Raw genomic sequence first — 21868 nt, forward strand, 5'->3', positions numbered from 1 at the left:
TATTGGCACCTACTATTTTTTGTTGTTGTTTATTTTTATTTATTTATTTGAGAGCGACAGAGAGAGAGAGAGAGAGAGAAAGAGGCAGAGAGCAAGAGAGAGAATAGGTACGCCAGGGCTTCCAGCCACTGTAAACGAACTCCAGACGTGTGCACCCCCTTGTGCATCTGGCTAACGTGGGTCCTGGGGAATCGAGCCTCGAACCAGGGTCCTTAGGCTTCACAGGCAAGCGCTAAAACGCTAAGCCAACTCTCCAGCCCTGGCGCCTACTTTTAATCCCAGCATTTGGGAGGCAGAGGTAGGAGGATTGCTGCCAGTTCAAGGCCAGCCTGGAACTACAGAGTTCCAGGTCAGCCTGGGCTACAGTGAGACCCTATCTTGAAAAAATAAAACAAAAAAAAAATTATCTATTCGAATGTATTCCTTTCTGGCAGACCTTCCTACATAACTATTTTTTATAGATTTTTTGTTTTTTTTTTTTCCAGGTAGAGTCTCACTCTAGCTCAGGCTGACCTGGAATTCACTATGAAGTCTCAGGGTGGCCTCAAACTCATGGCAATCCTCCTTCCTCTGCTTCCCAGGTGCTGGGATTAAAGGCATGCACTACCACGCCTGACAGTTTATAGATTTTTGAAATCTAATTTTTTTTTAAATGTGATGGAAATAAAGTTTTAAAATTACATTTAGGATGTTGATATTTTCCCTTCTCTTTACTCTTGGCTGCTAGTAGCTTAATTATATTAGACTTCTTCTAACTATTTTATCCACATGAGGAACTTACTTTTATGTTTTGGGTAGATAACATCAAAACCAGGCAAAGGCATTACAACATCATGAATGGAGTAATTATGAACATCGTCTTCCTCAATATAGGTGGCTGTGGCTGCAAATCCACAAGTAAACAATGGGTTAAGAAAAAACCAGAACAATATTTTCATGAACTTATGCTCCTAAAATTTTAAATATCTAACCAAGTCAGAAGTGCAAGATGTACCAGCTCAGATGCCAATGAAGCTGAGGTGGCATCTATATTCTCTTGGTTATGACGTATCCACAGGTATGTGCCAAGTGTGGTGCCTCCTTTGCATGGCAGACTGAGAATATTACGTACCCTCCTCCATTTTCTGAACCTGTTTTTCCTTGAGACAGAGGTTTGCTGATCTGGGAGTTTGCTGTTTTAACAATCCCCAGTGATTCTCCAGTCTGCTCCCTATAGGACTGGGGCTACAGGCATCCATGGCCACACATAGCTGTTTACATGAGTGAAGGGGATTCGAACTCAAATGGTCTGGGGCTCCCTCTGGCCCCCATGCTGCCGTGGGAAGTGCTCTTAACCGCCGAGTCTTCTCTCCAGCCTCAGATACATATATAAAAATTTTACTTGAGAGAGAGTTAGAGAAAAGCACACAGAGAATGTGAGTGTGGGCATGCTAGGCTTACTGCCACTACAAGCAAACTCCAGACATGCACCACTTAGTGCACTTGGCTTTATGTGGGTACTGGGGGACTCGAGCCCATCAGGCTTTGCAAGCAAGCACCTTTAACAGCTGAGTCACGTCTCCAGCCCTATATATTTGTTAAAAAATATCTTATTTATTTATTTGAGAGAGGCAGATGAGAGAGTGAGTGAGAGAGAGAATGAGTGTGCCAGGGTCTCTAGCCACTGCAAACAAACTCCAGAAACATATACCACCTTGTGCATATGGCTTCTGTGGGTCCTTAGGCTTTGCAGGCAAGTACCATCTCTCTAGCTCAGCCCTACATAATTTCTATTAGTGATATAAAAGAGTATCTTGAGCTCTTGTGGCCCTTTCATCTCTACCCCGTTTGAGATATTTATTTATTTACTTGTGTGTGTGTGTGTGAGAGAGAGAGAGAGGGAGGGAGGGAGACAGAGAGAATGGGTGTACCAGGGCCTTTAGCCGCTACAAATGAATTCCAGACATGTGGACTACCATGTATATCTGGCTTATTTGGGTTCGTAGGATTCGACCCTGGGTCCTTAGGCTTCACAGGCAAGCAAGTGCCTTAACTGCTAAGCAATTTGCCTGTATTGCCTAATGACCCAGGTTTAATTCCCCAGTGACCATGTAAAGCCAGACGTACAAAGTGGGCCATACCCACCTGGGGCTCGTTCGCAGCAGCTGGAGGTCCTAGCATGTCCATTTTGTCTGTCTCTCTATGTTTGTAAATAAATAAAATTCTTAAAAATTATTATTATTGTTATTTTGGTTTTTTGAGATAGGGTCTCACTCTAGCCCAGGCTGACCTGGAATTCACTATGTAGTTTCAGGGTGGCCTCGAACTCACAGTGATCCTCCTACCTCTGCCTCCCAAGTGCTGGGATTAAAGGTGTGTGCCATCATGCCGGCTTAAAAAAATATATTATTTTTAATTTTTTAATAATATTTGTTATTTTTTATTTATTTGAGAGTAAGAGAGAGAGGTGTATCAGGGCTTTTAGCCACTGCAAAGGAACTTCAGACACATGAGCCTCCTTGTGCATCTGGCTAACATGGGTCCTGGGGAAATCAAGCCTCGAACCAGGGTCCTTAGGCTTCACAGTCAAGCACTTAACCACTAAGCCATCTTTCCAGCCCTAAAAAATTATTTTTATTTATCTGAGAGAGAGAACAGAGAGAAAGATGGGGGCAGAACGAGTGAGTATGGGCACCAGGGCCTTCTGCTGCTGCAAATGGACTCTAGATACGTGCGTCAATTTGTGCATCTGGCTTTAAGTGGGTATTGGGAAGTCAAATCTGGGCCACTGGCATTGCAAACAAGTGTCTTTATCTGCAGAGCCATCTCCCCAGCTCTTTATTTTTATTTTATTTTATTTTAGCCTTTCTTAATTAGTAGCCAGGCTGGACTTCAAAAATACTGAAGCAAACACCTGAACCCGAGTTTGGCCAACAACAATGATGTGTGCTGTTTTACCTCCTTTGAGAACAAGGTCTCCTGGGACAGGTTTCAGCCCGTAGTCTTCTATCCTTTTGCTCACCATGTTGTTCCACACATAGCTTTGATAACTATGAATATACATTAAGCGATTATTTCTTGGTATCTGGAAGGAAAGGGAAAATAGGCAAGAAGACAATTTTAACTACTGAAAGTGCTGTACTTCATAAGACACTGTGTCTTTTTAGTGCAGGAAATGCACATTTTAAGTCGCGGCTGGAAGCACTGGGGAGGCAGCGCAGCGAGTGGAAGAGCGCTTGCAAACAGCCCCGAGTTCCACCCTGATCTCCGTAACGAAACAAACAAAAAAAGCCCAGGCTTAAAAAAAAAAAAAAAAAGAACCTGCCATGAAACCTAGTCTAAAGCCTATGGTGGGGGAGGTCACAACGCCTGCTGTTGCCTGGCTAAACGCACATATTATGCTCACCAAACTGCCCTGTAAGCACTTCTCTTAAGGTTCATATCCATTTATTAATGCTACTCTCACGTTTGGGCTAGAAAAGCTTCTCTTTTCGGATGGTGGTGACCACTGGGAGGCCTCAAAGGCATCAGAGTGCTGAGAAGAAGTGACAGAGGAGTGCTCAGCACTGAGATATCTCTACCACACCTTCCAAGGCCCAGGGTCCTTTGCGGAAGAGGTGGTGGAAAGAACATAAGAGCCAAAGGAAGGGTAGGACTGCTTACAATGCAGTCTTCCAGAGATAAAATGGTCTGGACTGTGTAGTCTCAGGCTGGCCTCGAACTCAGTGATCCTCCTACTTCAGCCTCCCAAGTGCTGAGATCAGAGGCAAGCGCCACCATACCCAGCCACATTTATTTTCTTTTTCTTGTTTTCATATATGTATGTACGCAAGGTATTTTAATCATAATCCTCTCCTATTATGTTATTTTATCTCTGTACCCTGACCCCCTCTGTTGAGCTCCTTTCCACCTAATCCCTCTTTTTGTGTGGAGGTGGGGTGGATTTTCCAGAGGCAGGGTCTCATTCTGCCCTGGGCTGACCTGGAACCTAGTCTGTAGCCTCCTCCTCCTACCTCAGCCTCCCAAGTGCTGGGACTAAGTGTGTGCCACCACACCTAGCTGCCTCTTCTCTTTTGATGAGATAGATAGACAGACAGACAGATAGACAATTCTTGCCAACTTGTTGATGGCTTGATCTTGTTCAGGTCTTGTGCAGGTGACAACAGCCACTGTGAGATCATGAATGCAGTGGTCACCGTGTGTTCAGAAGACAGCATTCTGAAGCACCCCCACTCCATCCTTTATTCTCTCTGCCACCTCTTCTGCAGTGCTCCATAAGTCTTGGGGGGTGTCAGAGACGCCTCCTAGTGCTGAGTACTCAGCTCTGTCACCAGAACTTTGAACTGCCTAAGGTGACTTGGGCAGGAAAGCATCCAAATAGTCGCGTGACATTCTGGTTAAACCAAGAAAGGGGACCATATTGGCAAGTGCAGTTTGTGTGTGTGTGTGTGTGTGTGTGTGTGTGTGTGTGTGTGTGTTCTAGGATACATTAAAGTTTAACCTTTAAATCTGAGTCATGATTTTCCTCAGTTGTACAAAAAAAATCCCAGGAGTCATGCTGTTTGAACGTAGTTATCACTCACTTGTGTTAAGTGATCTCTCTCTAGGATTATAGAGGACAAAGCAATGATGGCTTTATAGTTGACATTTAAGTTCTTCCGGTTGGAAGTTGTGTCTGATTAAGGCAGAAATCCCTAACATTTGCTTTATTTGCACAGATGTATTTATTCATTGTAGATTTAAAACATGAACTCCTGCCACTAATATCTTAGTGCTCTATATAAGAAATTTTATTTATTCATGGCATTTTAATTGACAGCTTCCATAATTATAGACAACAGTCCATGACAATTCCTTCCCCCTCACAAATCCACCCTCCATCATATTCCCTCCCTCTCTATTTCATTTTGATGTCATTATCATTTCCTCCTATTATAAGGATCTTGTATAGGTAGTGCTAGGCACTGTGAGGTCTTGGATATCTTTCAGAACTTGGTGAAATCTTGCGAGCAACATTTATGCGCATTCTCTCTCTCTCTCTCTGCCTCTTTCTCTCTCTGTCTGTCTCTCTCAAAGAAATAAACAACAAAAAAATTTTTTTAAAAAGCGTTAAGGCGCCCCATAAGCCACACTCACTATGCCGAAGGCAGAGACGATGTTCTTCATTCCGTATCTGGAGAGTCCTCGGAGCAGCTGCCCCTCCACACCCCTTTTGACAGGGAGCTTTTTGAGGGCAGCGTCTGGGTCCTTGGTCTTCGCCCACTCTTCCCTGCATTTAACCAAATACCCCTTTTCAGCTGCGGGGGGTGAGTGGGGGAGAAATGAGTTAATGATTTATCCAATAGACTTTCACAACCTGCTTCATAGAAGATGCACAAGGAGCAGACATTTGTAAATGGAGAATCTCAACCTCAGAGCAGCCACCAGAAAGCAAAAGGATGGAATCCTCACAGTTTAGGGGACTGGGTGACGACCAAGAGCAAAAGCTGCTGACACCTGTCACCGTCACAGCTTATTCAGCTGACTTGTTTGCAGTTTCCCCCATTTCCTCTTTCCATTTTACTGTCACGTTGAAATGGGTTGCTCCCCTTAAAATCAGGTAATTCAGGGCTGGAGGGAAGGCTTAGTGGTTAAGCACTTGCCTGTGAGCCTAATGACCCTGGTTCAAGGCTCAATTCCCCAGTATCCACGTAAGCCAGATGCACAAGGTGGTGTGTGCATCTGGAGTTCATTTGCAGCGGCTGGAGACTCTGTTGCACCCATTCTCTCTCTCAAATAAATAAATAAAAATAAACAAAAATTTAAAAAGGATTTTATATTTCATTATACCATGCTTTAGTAAGATAGTCATACATACAAGATTCCTATACATTGAGATTTAGTAGTAAATGAAGAGAAATTTAATTTCTTAAATATATTTATTTATTTAGGAATAAATTAGATGGATGCAAGAGCTAAAATAAGGATATAGATCAAAAAACTGCAAGCTTATACATAATACTGTGCAAATATAAGAAATAAACTATAGGGCTGGAGAGATGGCTTAGCGGTTAAGCGCTTGCCTGTGAAGCCTAAGGACCCCGGTTCGAGGCTCGGTTCCCCAGGTCCCACGTTAGCCAGATGCACAAGGGGGCACACGCGTCTGGAGTTCGTTTGCAGAGGCTGGAAGCCCTGGCGCGCCCATTCTCTCTCTCTCCCTCTATCTGTCTTTCTCTCTGTGTCTGTCGTTCTCAAATAAAAAAAAAAAAAAATTAAAAAAAAAAAAAAGAAATAAACTATACTTTAACTTATTTTGGTTTTTCAAGGTAGGGTCTTCCTCTAGCCCAGGCTGAGCTGGAATTAGATTCAAGCTAGCCTTGAACTCACAGCAATCCTCCCTCCCAAGTGCTGGGATTAAAAATTAAAGGCATGTGCCACCATACCCAGGTAAACTGTACTTTTAATTTTAATATCAAAACAAAGAGAATTCTGAAATATTATACAATTACTTTTAAAAAAATATTTTATTCATGTATTTATTTCAGACATACACAGAGAGAGGCAGATAGAGAGAGAGAGAATAGATGCACCAGGGCTTTTTGCCATTGCAAAAAAATCCAGACACATGTGCCACCTTGTGCATTTGGCTTAAGTGGGTCCTAGGGAATTGAACCTGCATTCTAAGGCTTTGCAGGCAAGGATCTTAACTGCCAAACCATCTCTCCAGCCATACAATTACTTTTTTTTTGTTTTTGTTTTTTGAGGTAGGGTCTCACTCCAGCCCAGGCTGGCCTGGATTTCACTTTGTAGTCTCAGGGTGGCCTCAAACTCACAGTGATCATCCTAACCCTGCCTCCCAAGTGCTGGGATTAAAGGCATGTGTGACCATGCCCAGCTACAATTACTTTTATTATAAGTGATTTCATGAATAACTTTTTTTTTTTTTCAAGGTAGGGTCTCATTCTACCTCAGACTGACCTTGAACTCATGGCAATCAATCCTCCTACCTCAGTCTCCCAGGTGCTGGGATTAAAGGCGAGCACCACCACATCTGACCAATTTCATGAATACCTTAGCTATACATTTTATTAATTTATTTATTTACTCATTGGTTTTTCGAGGTAGAGTCACACTCTAGCCCAGGCTGACCTGGAATTCACTATGTAGTCTCAGGGTGGCCTTGAAATCACAGTGATCCTATGTCTGCCTCCTAAGTATTGGAATTAAAGGAGTGTATCACTATGCCCAGCTATTTATTTAAATTTAAAAATATATTTTATTTTATTTGGTTTTTCAAGGTAGGGTCTCACTCTAGCCCAGGCTGACCTGGAATTCACTATGGAGTCTCAGGGTGGCCTCGAACTCATGGCAATCCTCCTACCTCTGCCTCCCAAGTGCTGGGATTAAAGGCGTGTGCCACCACGCCCGGCTTATTTTATTTTATTTTTATTTGTTTGAGCGGGGCAGAGAGACACAGAGAGAGAATATAAATATGAGTGGACCAGGGCCTCCAGCTGCTGCAATTTCCAGATGCATGTGCCACCGTGCAAATCTGGCTTACATGGGTCCTGGGGACTTCAACTTGGGTCCTTTGGCTTTGTAGTCAAACACCTTAAATACTAAGCTAGCTATTTGATTTTTTTATTTTTATTTGGGGGGGAGGGAGGGAATTGGCATGCCAGGGCCTCAGCAATTGAACTCCAGATGCTTGCACCACCTAGTGGGCATGTGTGACCTTGCACTTGCCTCACCTTCGTGCATCTGGCTTATGTGGGATCTAGAGTCAAACATGGGTCCTTAGGCTTCACAGGCAAGTGCTTTAACAGGTAAGCCATCTCTCCAGCCCTATCTTTCTCTTGTTGTATTGTTTGTTTTTTTCAAGGTAGTGTTTCGATATAGCCCAGGCTGACCTGGAATTCACTATGTGATCTCAGGGTGGCTTCAAACTCACGGCGATCCTCCTACCTCTGCCTCCCGAGTGCTGGGATTAAAGGTGTGTGACACCATGCCTGGCTATCCAGCCCTATTTTTATTTTTTATTTTTAGTATTTATTTTATTTTTTTATTTGAGAGAAAAAGGAAGAGAGAGAATGGGAATGCCTGGGCCTCTAGCACTGCAAATTAACTCCAGACGCATGCGCCACCTTGTGCATCTGGTTTACATGGGCACTGGGGAATCAAACCTGGGTCCTTAGGTTTCACAGGCAAGCATCTTAACTGATAAACCATCTCTCCAGCCCCATATTTTAGAAAAATGGTTTCCTGCCACTACAATCAAACTCCAGGTCCATGTACCTCTCTGTATCTGGCTTTATATGGGCACTGGGCTGTCAAGCCTTGCAAACTAGTGTCTTTAACTGCTGAGCCATTTCTCCAGCCCATATTTTATTATTATTATTTTTTCTAAACTTTCACTCTTACCTCCAGAACGGGGCTTCAGTATTAAATCCATAACTTCTGTCCAGGAGTTTTGTAGAATAGCCCTAGAATTAAACAGTATTTATTTTACTTAACTTTGCAGTGAGATGAATTTGGTATGTCTAAATCATCGGTAAAATCACAATGTTTACATTATTTTTATTAAATTTAAAAATAAACAGAACAATTATAAGATACATATTTTACATGTAAATCTAGCAGAACCTTAGAAAAAATAAAAAATTAAGGACACAATGCTCCCTTCTAACTTGAACTGTTAATCACTTGAAGTGTTGTCTCCACCTCTTGATTGCTAGGACTGCTGAGAACCAAACCTGGAGCTTCATGCATGCCAGCCAAGCGCCCAGCCCTCCTTCTGCCTTCTTCAGTGGAAAATTATACATACCATTTACCATTTTAACATTTTTTTGTTTGTTTTGTTTGTTTTCCGAGGTAGGGTCTTGCTGTAGCCCAAGCTGACCTGAAATTCACTATGTAGTCTCAGGGAGGCCTCGAACTCATGGTGATCCTCCTACCTCTGCCTCCCGAGTGCTGGGATTAAAGGCGTGCGCCACCACGCCTGGCTTTTCAATCTTTTTTTTTTTTTTTTTTTGCATGTGTTTGTGTGTGTGCATGTTCAATGCATGTGGTCCTGTTTGTTGTTATTCTAACTAAAGAGACAGGGTCTTTCTAGGCTGCCCACGTTGGCCTGAACTCTTAGGATCCTTCTGTCTCACCCCTCTGGGTAGCTGGGACTGTACAGGAACACCATTATTATGTCCAGCTGGCCTTAATTTTGAGTATTTTTAGGGCTGGAGAAATTGCTCAGTGGCGAAGGCTCTTGCCTGCAAAGCTTAGCAACCCAGGTTCAATTCTCCAACACCATATAAAAGCCAGATGCACAAAGTAGCGCATGCATCCGGAGTTTGTTTGCAGCAGCTGGAAGCCCGGGCATACCCATTGTCTCTGTCTCTTCTCTCTGCTTGTATATAAAAATGTTTAAAAAAATTTTTGTGAGTCCTTACTATATTCTAGGCATAGAAAACAGGTTGTATAAATACCATCTCCCTTCATTTCCACCTGTCTGTGCAGCTAGTATTGCCTCCATGTTACACATGAGCAACCTGAGGCTCGGAAGTCGAGCCTGACTTTGCACTTTCCCTTCACAACACTGCCTCTGAGAGTGGCCAAGTACCTCTTTCTTCAGAAAAACCATACAAGCAAATACAACTTCATATTGTATGCAGAAAAACGGCTGCGAATCAAGAGAACGATTTCCATGACTACGGCTAGTGTGCTGGGCAGACCTCCCTGTCCTTCATTCTTACGTGCTCTATACAAAGAGAAGGAACGGCAGCACTCAGATCGGCTCCAACTTGAAACTACCACAGTTTTAATTCCCACATGGATAGTTATTTTATGTAACAGTCTCTGCTGGGTAGCCCCATCTGAAAGCATGCTTATGAATCTAAGTATTTACTAATGTGATTTCTACCTTCATTTACCCTAGAGGGCTTTTCTACTATCTAAAAGTGCATCAGAAGTTTTAATTTCTACTTCATTAATTATATCCTCCAGCACATTCATTAAAGGGTGGGGGAGGGGCAGATCAGAGATAACAAATGGGAATCACTTTTTTTTTTTTTTCAAGCTAGGGTCTCACTCTAGCCCAGGCTGACCTGGAATTCACTATGGAGTCTCAAGGTAGACTTAAAACTCACAGTGATCCTCTTATCTCTGCCTCCTCAGTGCTGGTATTAAAGGTGTGCACCACCACCACCCCACTTGAACTTTGATTTTTTTTTTAAACTATGTCATATGCACAACAAATAGAGTAAAACTTAAGTGGAAGCTATGAACCAGCGGTTACTTCGCCCTAAACACAAATCATCAAAAACACCATAAACAAAACTTGTTTCTTGGGCTGGAGAGATGGCTTAGCAGTTAAGGCACTTGCCTACAAAGCTAAAGGACCCAGGCTTGATTCCCCAGGACCCACACAAGCCAGAGGCACAAGATGGCACATGCATCTGGAGTTCATTTACAGCAGCTGAAGGCCCTGGCACACCCATTTTTCTATTTTTCTATCTGCCTCTCTCTCAAATAAATAAATAACAAAATAAAAATATCACCTTCCAACTTGATAGGTGGGGACAGAAGTAGTTCCAAATCTTTGCATTCCGTAGTAGTTGATGAATCCAATCTCCTTGAGAGAATTCATAGCTTGCTGTACTTGTTCGTCAGTTCCTGTGATGTTCCTGCAGAGGCCCAAAGTAACCAGAAGGAAAAACTGGTGGTCAGAGACACTTGGGGACACGTGCCATCACCATGGCTGTCAGCCTCCGTCCTGGAGGCCTCACCCTCTGCCTTGTTTGCCACTTCACTTGTCAGGCCAGTGGGCCTGCAAGCCTCCAGGAAGTCTCTCCCTATCTCCCGTCTGGCTGTGGGCACACTGCAATTACAGATGTGCACTTCGGTGTCCAGGAGTACGCAGGTTCGGGGGCCCTGAGCTCAGGTCTTCACGGAAGCGCTTTTCCCCACTGCATCATCTCCTCGTCCCTTTACATTAACTTTTCATTAAAACTGAACAGCATTAAGTATATTCACAATGTCATGTAACTTTTACCACTGTTATTCCCCAACCTTCTCTACATCTTCCTAAGTGAAACTATTGCGTTGTTCTGAGACAGGGTCTGGCTGTGCAGCCCGGGCCTCATTCTGTACATCAGGCTGGCCTTCCGGTCTGCACTGCTCCTTGGGCTGAGGACTGTGAAAGGCCCCTGTGTGCAGGCAGCCTCCTGCTTCTGCCTCACAAGTGTCAGGACCATGCATGTGGCACCACACCTGGTCCAAACAGAAATTCTTTATTTTTTTTTTCCCCTTTGTTTTTTTTGAGGTAGGGTCTTGCTCTGGCCCAGGCTGAGCTGGAATTCACTATGGGGTCTCAGGGTGGCCTTGAACTCATGGTGATCCTCCTACCTCTGCCTCCCAAATACTGGGATAAGAGGCCTGGCCCAAATTGAAATTCTTTTTTTTTATTATTTATTTATTTATTTTTATTAACATTTTCCATGATTATAAAATATATCCCATGGTAATTCCCTCCCTCCCCACCCCCACACTTTCCCCTTTGAAATTCCATTCTCCATCATATTACCTCCCCATTACAATCATTGTAATTACATATATACAATATCAACCTATTAAGTATCCTCTTCCCTTCCAAACTGAAATTCTTAACCCTGGTAAAGAACTTTCTAGCGCTCCCTGTCCCAGTACCCTCCTACTGTACTTTCTGTGAATTCGTCTACTCTAGAAACTTCACCCCAGTGAGATCACAGGTGTCTCGTCTTTCAAGAGGATGTGCTGAAGATGATGGGTTTTTATTTTCTGAAGGCAACCCTAACCATTCAGGAGGGGAGGGGGCAAAGACTATTTGCTGTCAGAGACCACACGAGCCTTTTGCGCCCCTCGCCCCTGCGGGCCTCTTCTGCCCTTCCTGCTGCCACTGCTCCCGGTACCAGCTAACCTGCCCCTGACCACCAAGTCTGAAGATCAGGCCTGCGGGGAGCCTGCTGGACACCCCGCAGCCCCGCTTGCGGCTCATTACCTGAGAACGACCGTGAAGTGATTTCCTTGAAGCTCTCCCAGTTTCAGAGGGGTTTTCTGGTAGCTGAAGTTCCCTAGCTTGAAGTTCATCAAGCACTTATTCAGGTGAGCCAGCCTTTGTGCACTGATTCTTTAAAAGAAAGCAAAGAAAAAAAAGGAGCATGAGATACCACGTGGCTGAAAGAACAAGGCCGCCCAACAGCCGAGGGGGCTGGAGGCTCTCACTGCAGCAGACGCAAGGGTAGAAGGACACGTGTCCTTGCTGCTTACGCACTGGTGAGAAACGAGCAGTAATATCTGTGGAACCTCTGCTTTGTGTGCAGGACGTGAGAAAGGAGATGGTGGCAGATATAAATCCCACAGAACTGGTTAGCCATCGCTCTGTCTGTTAAGAAAAATAACCTAACAAAAAGAAAATCTTAGAAAAATAAAAGCTGGGTATGTAGGCACATGCCTTTAACCCCAGCACTCGAGAAGCAGAGGTAGGAGGATCACCGTGAGTTTGAGGCCACCCTGAGACTACACAGTGAATTCCAGGCCAGCCTGGGCTAGAGCTAGACCCTACCTTGAAACCATCCCCCCAAAAATAAATCTTAGAAGATACAAGTGAGTAGAGAGAAAAGATAATTCATAGAGTAAGAGGCAGATGGAGAGAGAGAGAGTCGGCTCTTCCAGCATGGAGCTGCGTGGGGATGCTGTGGTCCGTGACTGGACCAAGTATTCAGGTCTCAGCCAGGCTCTGTTCTGGTGCTGCGGTGCCTATGAAAGCCAGTGTGATGAACGAGGGTAAACGTCAAAGCAAGGAACCAGACAGACCAACGCCTCCTGTGGGTCCTGTGGCAACTGATCTTAAAGGTTGTGTCACTACAGCCACGCATGCCAAGCTTGGCTTCAAATGAAATGCTGTAACAGATCTGACGACTGAGGCCCTGAGCATAGGGATCGCAGCACCTCCGTGAGAGGGTGAGGCGAGCGCGGAGGAGCTCTGTCGGCACCTTCACAAGGTCTTAGAACTCAGGAAGAGAGATGTGATTTTGGAGACTCGTGAAAAGGTGGTGAAGCTGTTGGCCTCTACAACTCCCGAAGAGATCTTAGAGAAATGAAAAAAGGAAGCTTAAAAAAAAAAGGCAAAAGAGAATAGGCACACCAGGGCCTCTAGCCATTGCAAATAAACTACAGACACATGTGCCACCTATTGCATCCAGCTTTATGTGGGGCCTGGGGAATTGAACCCAGGTCATTAGGCTTTGCAGGCAAGCATCTTAACCACTGAACTATCTCTCCAGCCCTCCTCACTAATTAAAAAAAATTTTTAAGGCTGGAAAGATGGCTTATCAGCTAAGGCATTTGCCTGCAAAGCCGAAGGACCTTGGTTCAATTCCCCATGACCCACGTTAGCCAGATGTACAAGGGGCTGCACGCATCTGGAGTTCATTTGCAGTGGCTAGAGGCCCTGGCATGACCATTCTCCCTCTCTCAAGTAAATAAACTTAAAAAAAAAGTTTTAAATTTATTATTATTTGTAAGCAGGGACAGACAGAATGGCCAGGGCCTCTTGCCAGTGCATACAAACTCCAGATGCATGTGCCCACTTTGTGCATCTGGCTTTATGTGGGTACTGAGGATCTGAACCAGGGATGTCAGCCTTGCAAGCAAGTACTTTAACCTCCATCTCTCCAGCCCTCATTAGTTGTTTTTGTTTGGTTTTGTTTTTGAGGTAGGGTCTTGCTCTAGTCCAGGCTGACCTGGAATTCACCATATAGTATCAGGGTAGACGTGAACTCACTGCAATCCTCTGTACTTTGAGAGCTAGGATTAAAGGCATGCACCACCATGCCTGGCCTCATTAATTTTTTAGAATTATTATTATCTTTTAAAAAATATATTTATTTGCAAACAAGAGAGACAGAGAGAGAATGGGCACGCCAGGGCCTTTAGGCACTGCAAATGAACTCCAAATGCATGTGCCCTTTGTGCATCTGGCTTATGCGGGTCCTGGGGAATTGAGCCTGGGTTCTTTGGTTTCACAGGCAAATGCCTTAACCATTAGCCCCAAATTACTTCATGTTTTGCTTCTGTGTGTGATATGTGCACATGCAGGTGCCCTCAGGAGCCCATATGCTCGCCTGACTCAAGTGGCTGGAATGGAATGTCCAGTGTCCTGCTCCGTTGCTTTTCCACTGGTCTTGCTGTGAATACGAGTCTCCCTTTTTTTTACTAATTCCAGGGCTGGAGGGAGGGGAGGCTCTAATGATTGTGGAGTCTCTGCTTGCATGCCAGGATGTTTTACACAGGATTTGGAGACTTGAACTCAGGCACTCTTTGGTTCCCTCAGGCCCTTGTCCTTGCACAGGAAGTGAACTTAACCGCCGAGCCATCTCTTCAGCCCCATTATGATTTTTCTGAAACATGTTAAAGTTGTGTGTGGCTAGACTTCCCACAAACCTGTACTCTGCTGCTTTCATTTTACAGAAACAGAGCCAGGTGTGATGAGTCACACCTTTAATCCTAGCACTCCGGAGGCTGAGGTAGGAGAATCACAGTAGGTATGGGGCCAGCCTGGGCTAGAGAGTGAGTGCCGGATCAGCCTGGGCTAGAATGGGACTCTACTTCAGAAAAACAAACAACAACAAAAAATGTATGGCAGCACCAGGCATTGCCTCTCTGGTTGCTGTGCAATGGCCCCGCGGGTCATGGAGAGGGTTCCCTCCCGAGAACCCCTCCTCCGCTGTACCTGGGACTAGCCATGTTTCCTTTCTGCCTTGATTTATAGGAGGTCGCCTATTCCAGGGTTCCTGCCTTTGTGAGTTTGGATAAAGGGATTAATCAGGAGGTTGGCTGCTGGAGAGAGATCTTAGCAGTTAAGCGCTTCCTTGTAAAGCCTAAGGACCCCAATTTGAGGCTCGACTCCCCAGGACCCATGTTAGCCAGATGCACAAGGTGGCGCATGCATGTGGAGTTTGTTTGCAGTGGCTAGAAGCCCTGGCATGCCCATTCTCTCTCTTTCTCTCTCTGTCGCTCTCAAATAAATAAATAAAACTAAACAAAAAAAATTAAAAAAAGGGGGGAGGGAACTGAAGAGATGGATCAGCAGTTAAGGCACTTGCCTGCAATGCCTAAGGACTCGGGCTCGATTCCCCAGTGCCCACATAAAGATAGATGCACAAGGTGGCACATGTGTGCGGAGTTTGTTGCAGAGGCTACAGACCTTGGCATGCCCATATATAGTATGTTTATTCAAAACAACAACAACAACAAAAAAGAAAACGATAAGACAAAAACACCAGGCTGGAGAGATGGCTCGGCCATTAAGGGCGCTCGCTTGCAAAATCTGCTGCCCCTGATTCAATTCCTTAGTACCCAAGTAAAGCCAGATGCACAGTGGCCCATGCATCTGGAGTTCCTTTGCAGCGGCCAGAGGCCCTAGCCACCCATACTCTTCTCTCTTTCCTTCTGTCTGCTCATAAAAAAAAGGGGGGGGGAGAGTTTATTCTACTCGGTCACAAGTGCCATGTTCAACGTTACATACACTGTTTAAAAAACTCCACAAGTTCGAGGCCACCCTGAGACTACACAGTGAATTCCAGGTTAGCCTGGGCTAGAGAGAAACCCTACCTTGAAAACCAAACCAAAACAAAACAAATTCATCTATACGACACCAGCTTGCTTTCTAAGCTCCTAGAATCCTTTAATGAAAATGTACTTGTACTTCCAGCTGGGCATGGTGGCACATGCCTCTAATCCCAGCACTCGGGAGGCAGAGATAGGATGAGTCCGAGGTCACCCTAGACTACATAGTGAATTCCAGGTCAGCCTGTGCTAGAGTGAAACCCTATCTCAGAGGAAAAAAAATGTATATTCTCCATACTTCCTAAAGGCAATCCCATCCCTTGGTATAGTAGACACCACTGAGACATTGTTTCCTGGCTTGATAAGTCAGGAAGCAGTCTGATCAGTTTTTGTTTTTTTGAGGTAGGGTCTCACTCTAGCCCAGGCTGACGTGGAACTCACCCATATTCTCTGGGTGGCCTCAAACTCACAGCAATCCTCCTACCCCTGCCTCCGAGTGCTGGGATTAAAGGCATGTGTCACCATGCCCGGCTTTTTTGTTTTTTTCCAAACTCTCCCCACCCCGTAACACCAGGCACTGAACCCAGGGCCTCACTTGGCTCGCTAGGCACTCACTGTACCCCTGAATTTATCTCCAACCTAACCAAGTTGAAGAAGGAAAAAAATTATAGCTGCCTCATTCATAAACACAAAAGGTGGGAAGCTAGCCATAGATGTCTGTCTGACGTGTCGGTCTGCACAGAATCCAATACAAGTTCAACCAGGTGGGAAGCAGGTGCAGCCCAGGTGTGGAACAGCTGCGGAGAAGCAGCAGGAAAAGGGCATGGGGCTGGGGCGGGGGGCATGAGCTACTTCAGAAACTGTATCCTGAAGAACCCAGAACGCAAAGGATGGGTGTGGAGAGAGGGAGGACCATGCGGACGGGGCTCTCGAACCAGCACACAGTGCCACAGAGCTGTCGGCATCAAGCAGAGACAGCCGGAAGAGGAGGCCAACTGTCAGCTCTACGTCCTGGAAAACTCTGGAAACTGCCATGCCAGGGCCAGGAAAGGGCCTGACAGATGTGCTTTTCTAAGCTGAGGTAAAATTAACAAAAAAATTCACCATTTTAACTATCATGGCATAGAGTACCAGTGGGTTTTAATACAGTTACAATGTTGTGTAACTGTCATCAATATCTGATTCTAAAGCATTTCCACTACTTTAAGAAGAAGCCTCACACCCACTCAGCAGTCACTCCCACTCCATCTATGCCCTGCAGCCCTTAATATACAGTCTAGAGTTTCAGTTTGAAGGTTTCATGTAAAATAAATTAATATAACAGCAGGTGTGTGTCCTTCTATGCTTGAGAGATGGTTTAGTGTGTAAGGCACCTGCCGGTGAAGCCGAAGGACCCATGTTCAACTCTCCATGTCTTTGCATGAGAGTGCAAGGTCACACTTGTGCACAGCGTCTGGAGGCCCTGGCATGCCAATTCTCAATCGCTCTCTCATAAAAAATACAAAAAAAAAAAAAAAAAAAGGGGGGGGGGCGCTGAGCTGGGTGTGGTGGTGTAGACCTTTAATCCTAGCACTTGGGAGGCAGAAGCAGGAGAAGAGCTGTGAGTCTGAGGCCACCCTGAGACTACATAATGAATTCCAGGTGAGCCTGAGCTAGAGTGAGACCCTACCTCAAAAACACTTTTTTAAAAAAAAGGAGGGCTGGAGAGATGGCTTAGAGTTGAAGACACTTGCCTACAAAGCAAAAGGACCTGGGTTCGATGTTCCAGGTCCCATGTAAGCCAGATGCTCACAGTGGCACATGCATCCGGAGTTCACCTGCAGTGGCTGGAGGCCCTGGCGTGCCCATTGTCACTCTCTCTAATAAATAAAAAAATAAATAAATCTTAAAAAAAAAAATGGGGAACTGGAGAGATGGCTCAGTGGTTAAGACCTTGCCTACAAAGCCTAACAACCTGGGTTCAATTCCCCAGTACCCACATAAAGCCAGATACACAATGTGACGCATGTATCTGAAGTTCATTTGCAGCGACTAGAGGCCTTGGCGCATGCATTCTCTCTCTCTGCTTGCAAATAAATAAATATATTAAAAAAAAATTAAGGACCAAATTGACATGGTACACAAAAGCCTTTAAACAAAGCCAGGGAAATACTGGCCCGAGCTCAGAAGGAGCCTGCCAGGAAAAGGAACCGGCCATTATGAGTCAGAGGGTTCCTGCTCAAGATCCTGTCAAAATTAACAGTGCTGTGAGAATTATGTGAGGCTGAGAAGGCAGGCAGCTTATCCCAGAGCCGATCAACTCAGTGAGGATTAAAATCCCTGCAAAGCAGAGTGGGTTCATCCTGTTCGCCAGTTCTCACGAGAAAGGCCGATTGGCCTGGCCCCACAGACCCACTAAGCAAACTCAGGGTGCAGCCTGTATCCGCGAGATAAGTGCAATGTGCTTTCAAAAGGCCAGTAGTTAGGTGTCTGCTGCCGCCTCTTCCAAAGTCAACAGGAAGATGAACAAGGCAGCAGGCATCTCTGAGGGCAGAGCAGGATCCTGATCACGCATGGCATCTGCCGGCCGACCGAGGGCACAGCTATCTTCAGTCTGATACTTGAATAGTTCATATTGTAAGGCACAAAATAAAACAACGAGATGCCAGTTTTTAAATCCTCAAACTGGCACCCTTGCCCCTCACTGCTACAAGACTTCCTGAAGAGCTAAATTGGAAGCAGTTTTTCTTCAGGGCAATTAGTTTGGTTATTACAAACCATTCATGGGCTGGACAGATGGCTTAGCGGTTGAGTGCTTGCCTGTGAAACCTAAAGACCCTGGTTCAAGGCTCGATTCCCCAGGACCCATGTTAGCCAGACGTACAAGGGGGCGCACGCATCTGGAGTTTGTTTGCAGTGGCTGGAGGCCCTGACACTCCCATTCTCTTTCTCTCTCTGCCTCTTTCTCTGTCTGTCGCTCTTAAATAAACAATAAAAAAAGATCATTCATATTTTATACCCCCTTTAGTCAGCAACTCCAGTGCTGAGTTTATTCTAACTAAGCTCATCACAAATGCACATCAAGGTTAATCTACAAAAATGCCGGATATGTGCACACATGTAGATTTGCAGTGGCTGGAGGCCCTGGCATGCCCATCTCTCTCTCTCTGTCAAATAAATAAATAAAAATAAAATATTAAAAAAAGGAAAAACTGCCTGATATGGGATTGCATAACAACAAGAAGCAGGAACTAAAACATTCAAAAGTAGTCACAAATGGGCTGGTCAGATGGCTCAGCAGTTTAGGCACTTGCCCATAGAGCCTAATGACCTGAGTATGATTTCCTAATACCCATGTAAAGACAGACTCAGAAAATGGTACACGCATCTGAAGTCTGTTTTGTGGCTGGAGACCCTGCTGTGCCCATTCTCTCTGTCTCTCTTCCACCTATCTCTGCTTGCAAATAAATAAAAATATTTTTTAAAATTTGGGGAGGAGGGCTGGAGAGATGCCTTAGCAGTTAAGGTGCTTGCCTGCGAAGCCTAAGGACCCATGTTTGACTCTCCAGATCCCACGTAAGCCAGACGCACAAAGATGAGGCAAACACAAGGCTGTACATGCTCACGAGGTGGTACAAGCATCTGGAGTTCAATTTTAGTGGCTGAGGCCCTGGCGCACCAATTCTTTCTCTCTCTAAAATAAAAAAAATTAAGTAGTCATAGTTAATAAACTATAAACTATATTCAAGTATCTTTTGTTACGTTTTGTTATGTTATGTTTACATGGAATGAGGCACATCATCTACTGCCCATAAGGAAAGAACACCTTATGTAAATACTTTGGTTTAAAAGGTGGGAGGGGGGCTGGAGAGATGCTTAGCGGTTAAGCGCTTGCCTGTGAAGCCTAAGGACCCCGGTTTGAGGCTCGGTTCCCCAGGTCCCACGTTAGCCAGATACACAAGGGGGCGCACGCGTCTGGAGTTCGTTTGCAGAGGCTGGAAGCCCTGGCGCGCCCATTCTCTCTCTCCCTCTATCTGTCTTTCTCTGTCGCTCTCAAATAAATAAATAAAATTATAAAAGGTGGGAGGGGGCTGGAGAGATGGCTTAATAGCTTGTCTGCAAAGTCTAAGGACCTAAGGACCCAGCTTCAATTCCCTAGTACCCATGTAAGCCAGATGCATGTGGTGACACGTGCATCTAGAGTTCATTTGCAGTGGCTAGAGGTCCTGATGTGCCTATTCTATGGCCCTCTCTGTCTGTCTCTCAAATAAATAAATAAAAGGTTGGAGGGAAGAGTCCTCTATAAAATATGTACTAATGGGTTGGAGAGACAGCTTAGCAGTTAAGGCGCTTGCCTGCAAAGCCAAAGGACCCAGGTTCAAATCCCCAGGACCCATGTAAGCCAGATGTGCAAGGTGGCACATGTGTCTGGAGTTCGTTTGCAGCAGCTGGAGCCCCCGGCGTGCCCATTCTCTCTGGAGGCCACCCTGAAGCTACCTAGTGACATAGTGGGATTAAAGGCGTGCACCACCATGCCAGGCTTTCAACAGTTATTTCTTGCTACATGCCCACAAAGCTAAAGTACCTGGCAGATGTGAATGCGCTGCATTCCCCAACTCCTTCCAACATCTTCAGAAGCTGTTTTCGTGGTTTGGAACTAACAACCTAGGCCTTCCTTGACCCCAGAAAACATATCATGTTTCTAAGAATCAAGACCAGTGGTTCTCAACCAGAGCCAGTACTGATCCTCATGACAGAGTTTGAGACATTTTTTGGTTTTTGTTATCACAGCTGTGTGAGGAGTCGTGAACTGGTCCTATCATGCAGAGAGGACAAAGACCAAGGAGGCTGCTAAGTATCCTACAGTGAACAAAAGTTTCCTTGTCCAAAAAGCATACGATGCAAGGGCAGCAAAGCCCTGACCTCACTTGAAACCTAAGCATGCCGCTTTCTTGCGATCTTCCCCTGCCTGGCCTCCACAGTAAACCCCATGCTTGCTGCCAGACTGACTAACGTGTGCCTCTTTCAACACAGCTCACTGCAGACAAGCTCTACCTGTCTGTCTGCTTTGTTAAATTAACACTGCTTCAAAGCAGAGACCATCTGTTTTCGTTTTAATCTATATGCCTCCGTTACATAAAAGCTCATTCTCTGTTTTGCAACTGAATTTTAAGTAACACATACTGACATTTAATGAACAAATGAGAAAGAAGTCTTTATTCCTTTGGCTCTACCACACAAGTCCTTTAAAAATTAGTCACAAAATATGTTAGACATAAAAAACATTAGGAAATGCAGAGAAGCAGGGAGAAGAAAAAAAAAACAAGTAACAAAGTATTTTAAAAGGGAGAGGGGCATTACATAAACTGAAAGAGGTAAATCCCACCAGGGAAACTATTTTTGTTGTTGTTTTGTTTTCAAGGTAAGGTCTCACTCTAGTACAGGCTGACCTGGAATTCAGTCTGTAGTCTAGGTTGGCCTCAAACTCACAGCAATCTTCCTACCACTGCCTCCCACGTGCTGGGATTAAAGGTGTGTGTCACACACATAGCCCCAGCAGGCAAACCTGAGGACTCTGAAAGGCAATGATAAATCTTTGCAATACAAATGGTGCACACACGCTACTTACTTGAGAACAGCAATTTCCTGAACGGTAATGGCCCTTTTGTCTTTGGTTCCCATATAGGAGAATATGTTTGGCTTTACTCTGGCAAGACAGAAACAAAGCAATTGGAAGTCACATATCTTAAGCAAATATGTCTCATAAATTTCAAAGTAAACAGACTTAATTACAGTAAGAGAACGGGGAGAAACTTCACTTTTAAAATTTTATCTGGGAAATATAAATAAGCAAACTAGAAAAGTAACCGCTGCCTCCTTACCAGTGCTTGCTTGAGTTACAGCATTTGTGACTAAACTGATGTTGCTCAATTTTGTTAGCTAATAACAAAAAAAGCTCATCTACTTCCATCATCATAAGCAACTCATTAAGTTACATTAAACTATGGAAGTAAAAATCTAGAGATACAGTGTAACACTCTGAAATTTTATATCTTCAACTTTCAAAAAATTAATGCTGAACTGGGAGTGATGGTGCACGCCTTTAATCCCAGCACTTTGGGAGGCAGAGGTAGATGGACTGCCATAAATTCAAGGCCCCCTGAGACTACAGAGTGAATTCCAGGTCAGCCTGGGCTAGAGTGAGATCCTACCTCTAAAAACCAAAATAATAATAATAATAATAATAATAATTTAAAAATAATAAAAATTGATGCTAATGTGATTTTTCCCCTTAAATATATGTTATTACTTCATACAAAAAAGCCAACTGCTA

The 21868-nt window shown here is 44.6% G+C and overlaps 1 protein-coding gene across 2 annotated transcripts in view; it reads right to left on the minus strand.

Annotated features, from left to right (window-relative positions):
- The window catches only part of Pus7 (pseudouridine synthase 7), a 48622-nt gene that overhangs the window by 10803 nt on the left and 15951 nt on the right, over window positions 1–21868 (minus strand). For both annotated transcript variants that reach the window (XM_045136135.1, XM_045136136.1), the window contains 7 exons: window positions 21164–21241; window positions 11987–12115; window positions 10509–10634; window positions 8380–8441; window positions 5116–5276; window positions 2938–3064; window positions 782–883 (listed from right to left, as the gene is read on the minus strand). In XM_045136135.1, coding sequence (XP_044992070.1) covers window positions 782–883; window positions 2938–3064; window positions 5116–5276; window positions 8380–8441; window positions 10509–10634; window positions 11987–12115; window positions 21164–21241 — 785 coding nt within the window. The remainder of the gene's footprint in view (window positions 1–781; window positions 884–2937; window positions 3065–5115; window positions 5277–8379; window positions 8442–10508; window positions 10635–11986; window positions 12116–21163; window positions 21242–21868) is intronic.

This window comes from Jaculus jaculus, chromosome 16 (assembly GCF_020740685.1).
Source record: "Jaculus jaculus isolate mJacJac1 chromosome 16, mJacJac1.mat.Y.cur, whole genome shotgun sequence".
Taxonomy (NCBI): domain Eukaryota; kingdom Metazoa; phylum Chordata; class Mammalia; order Rodentia; family Dipodidae; genus Jaculus; species Jaculus jaculus.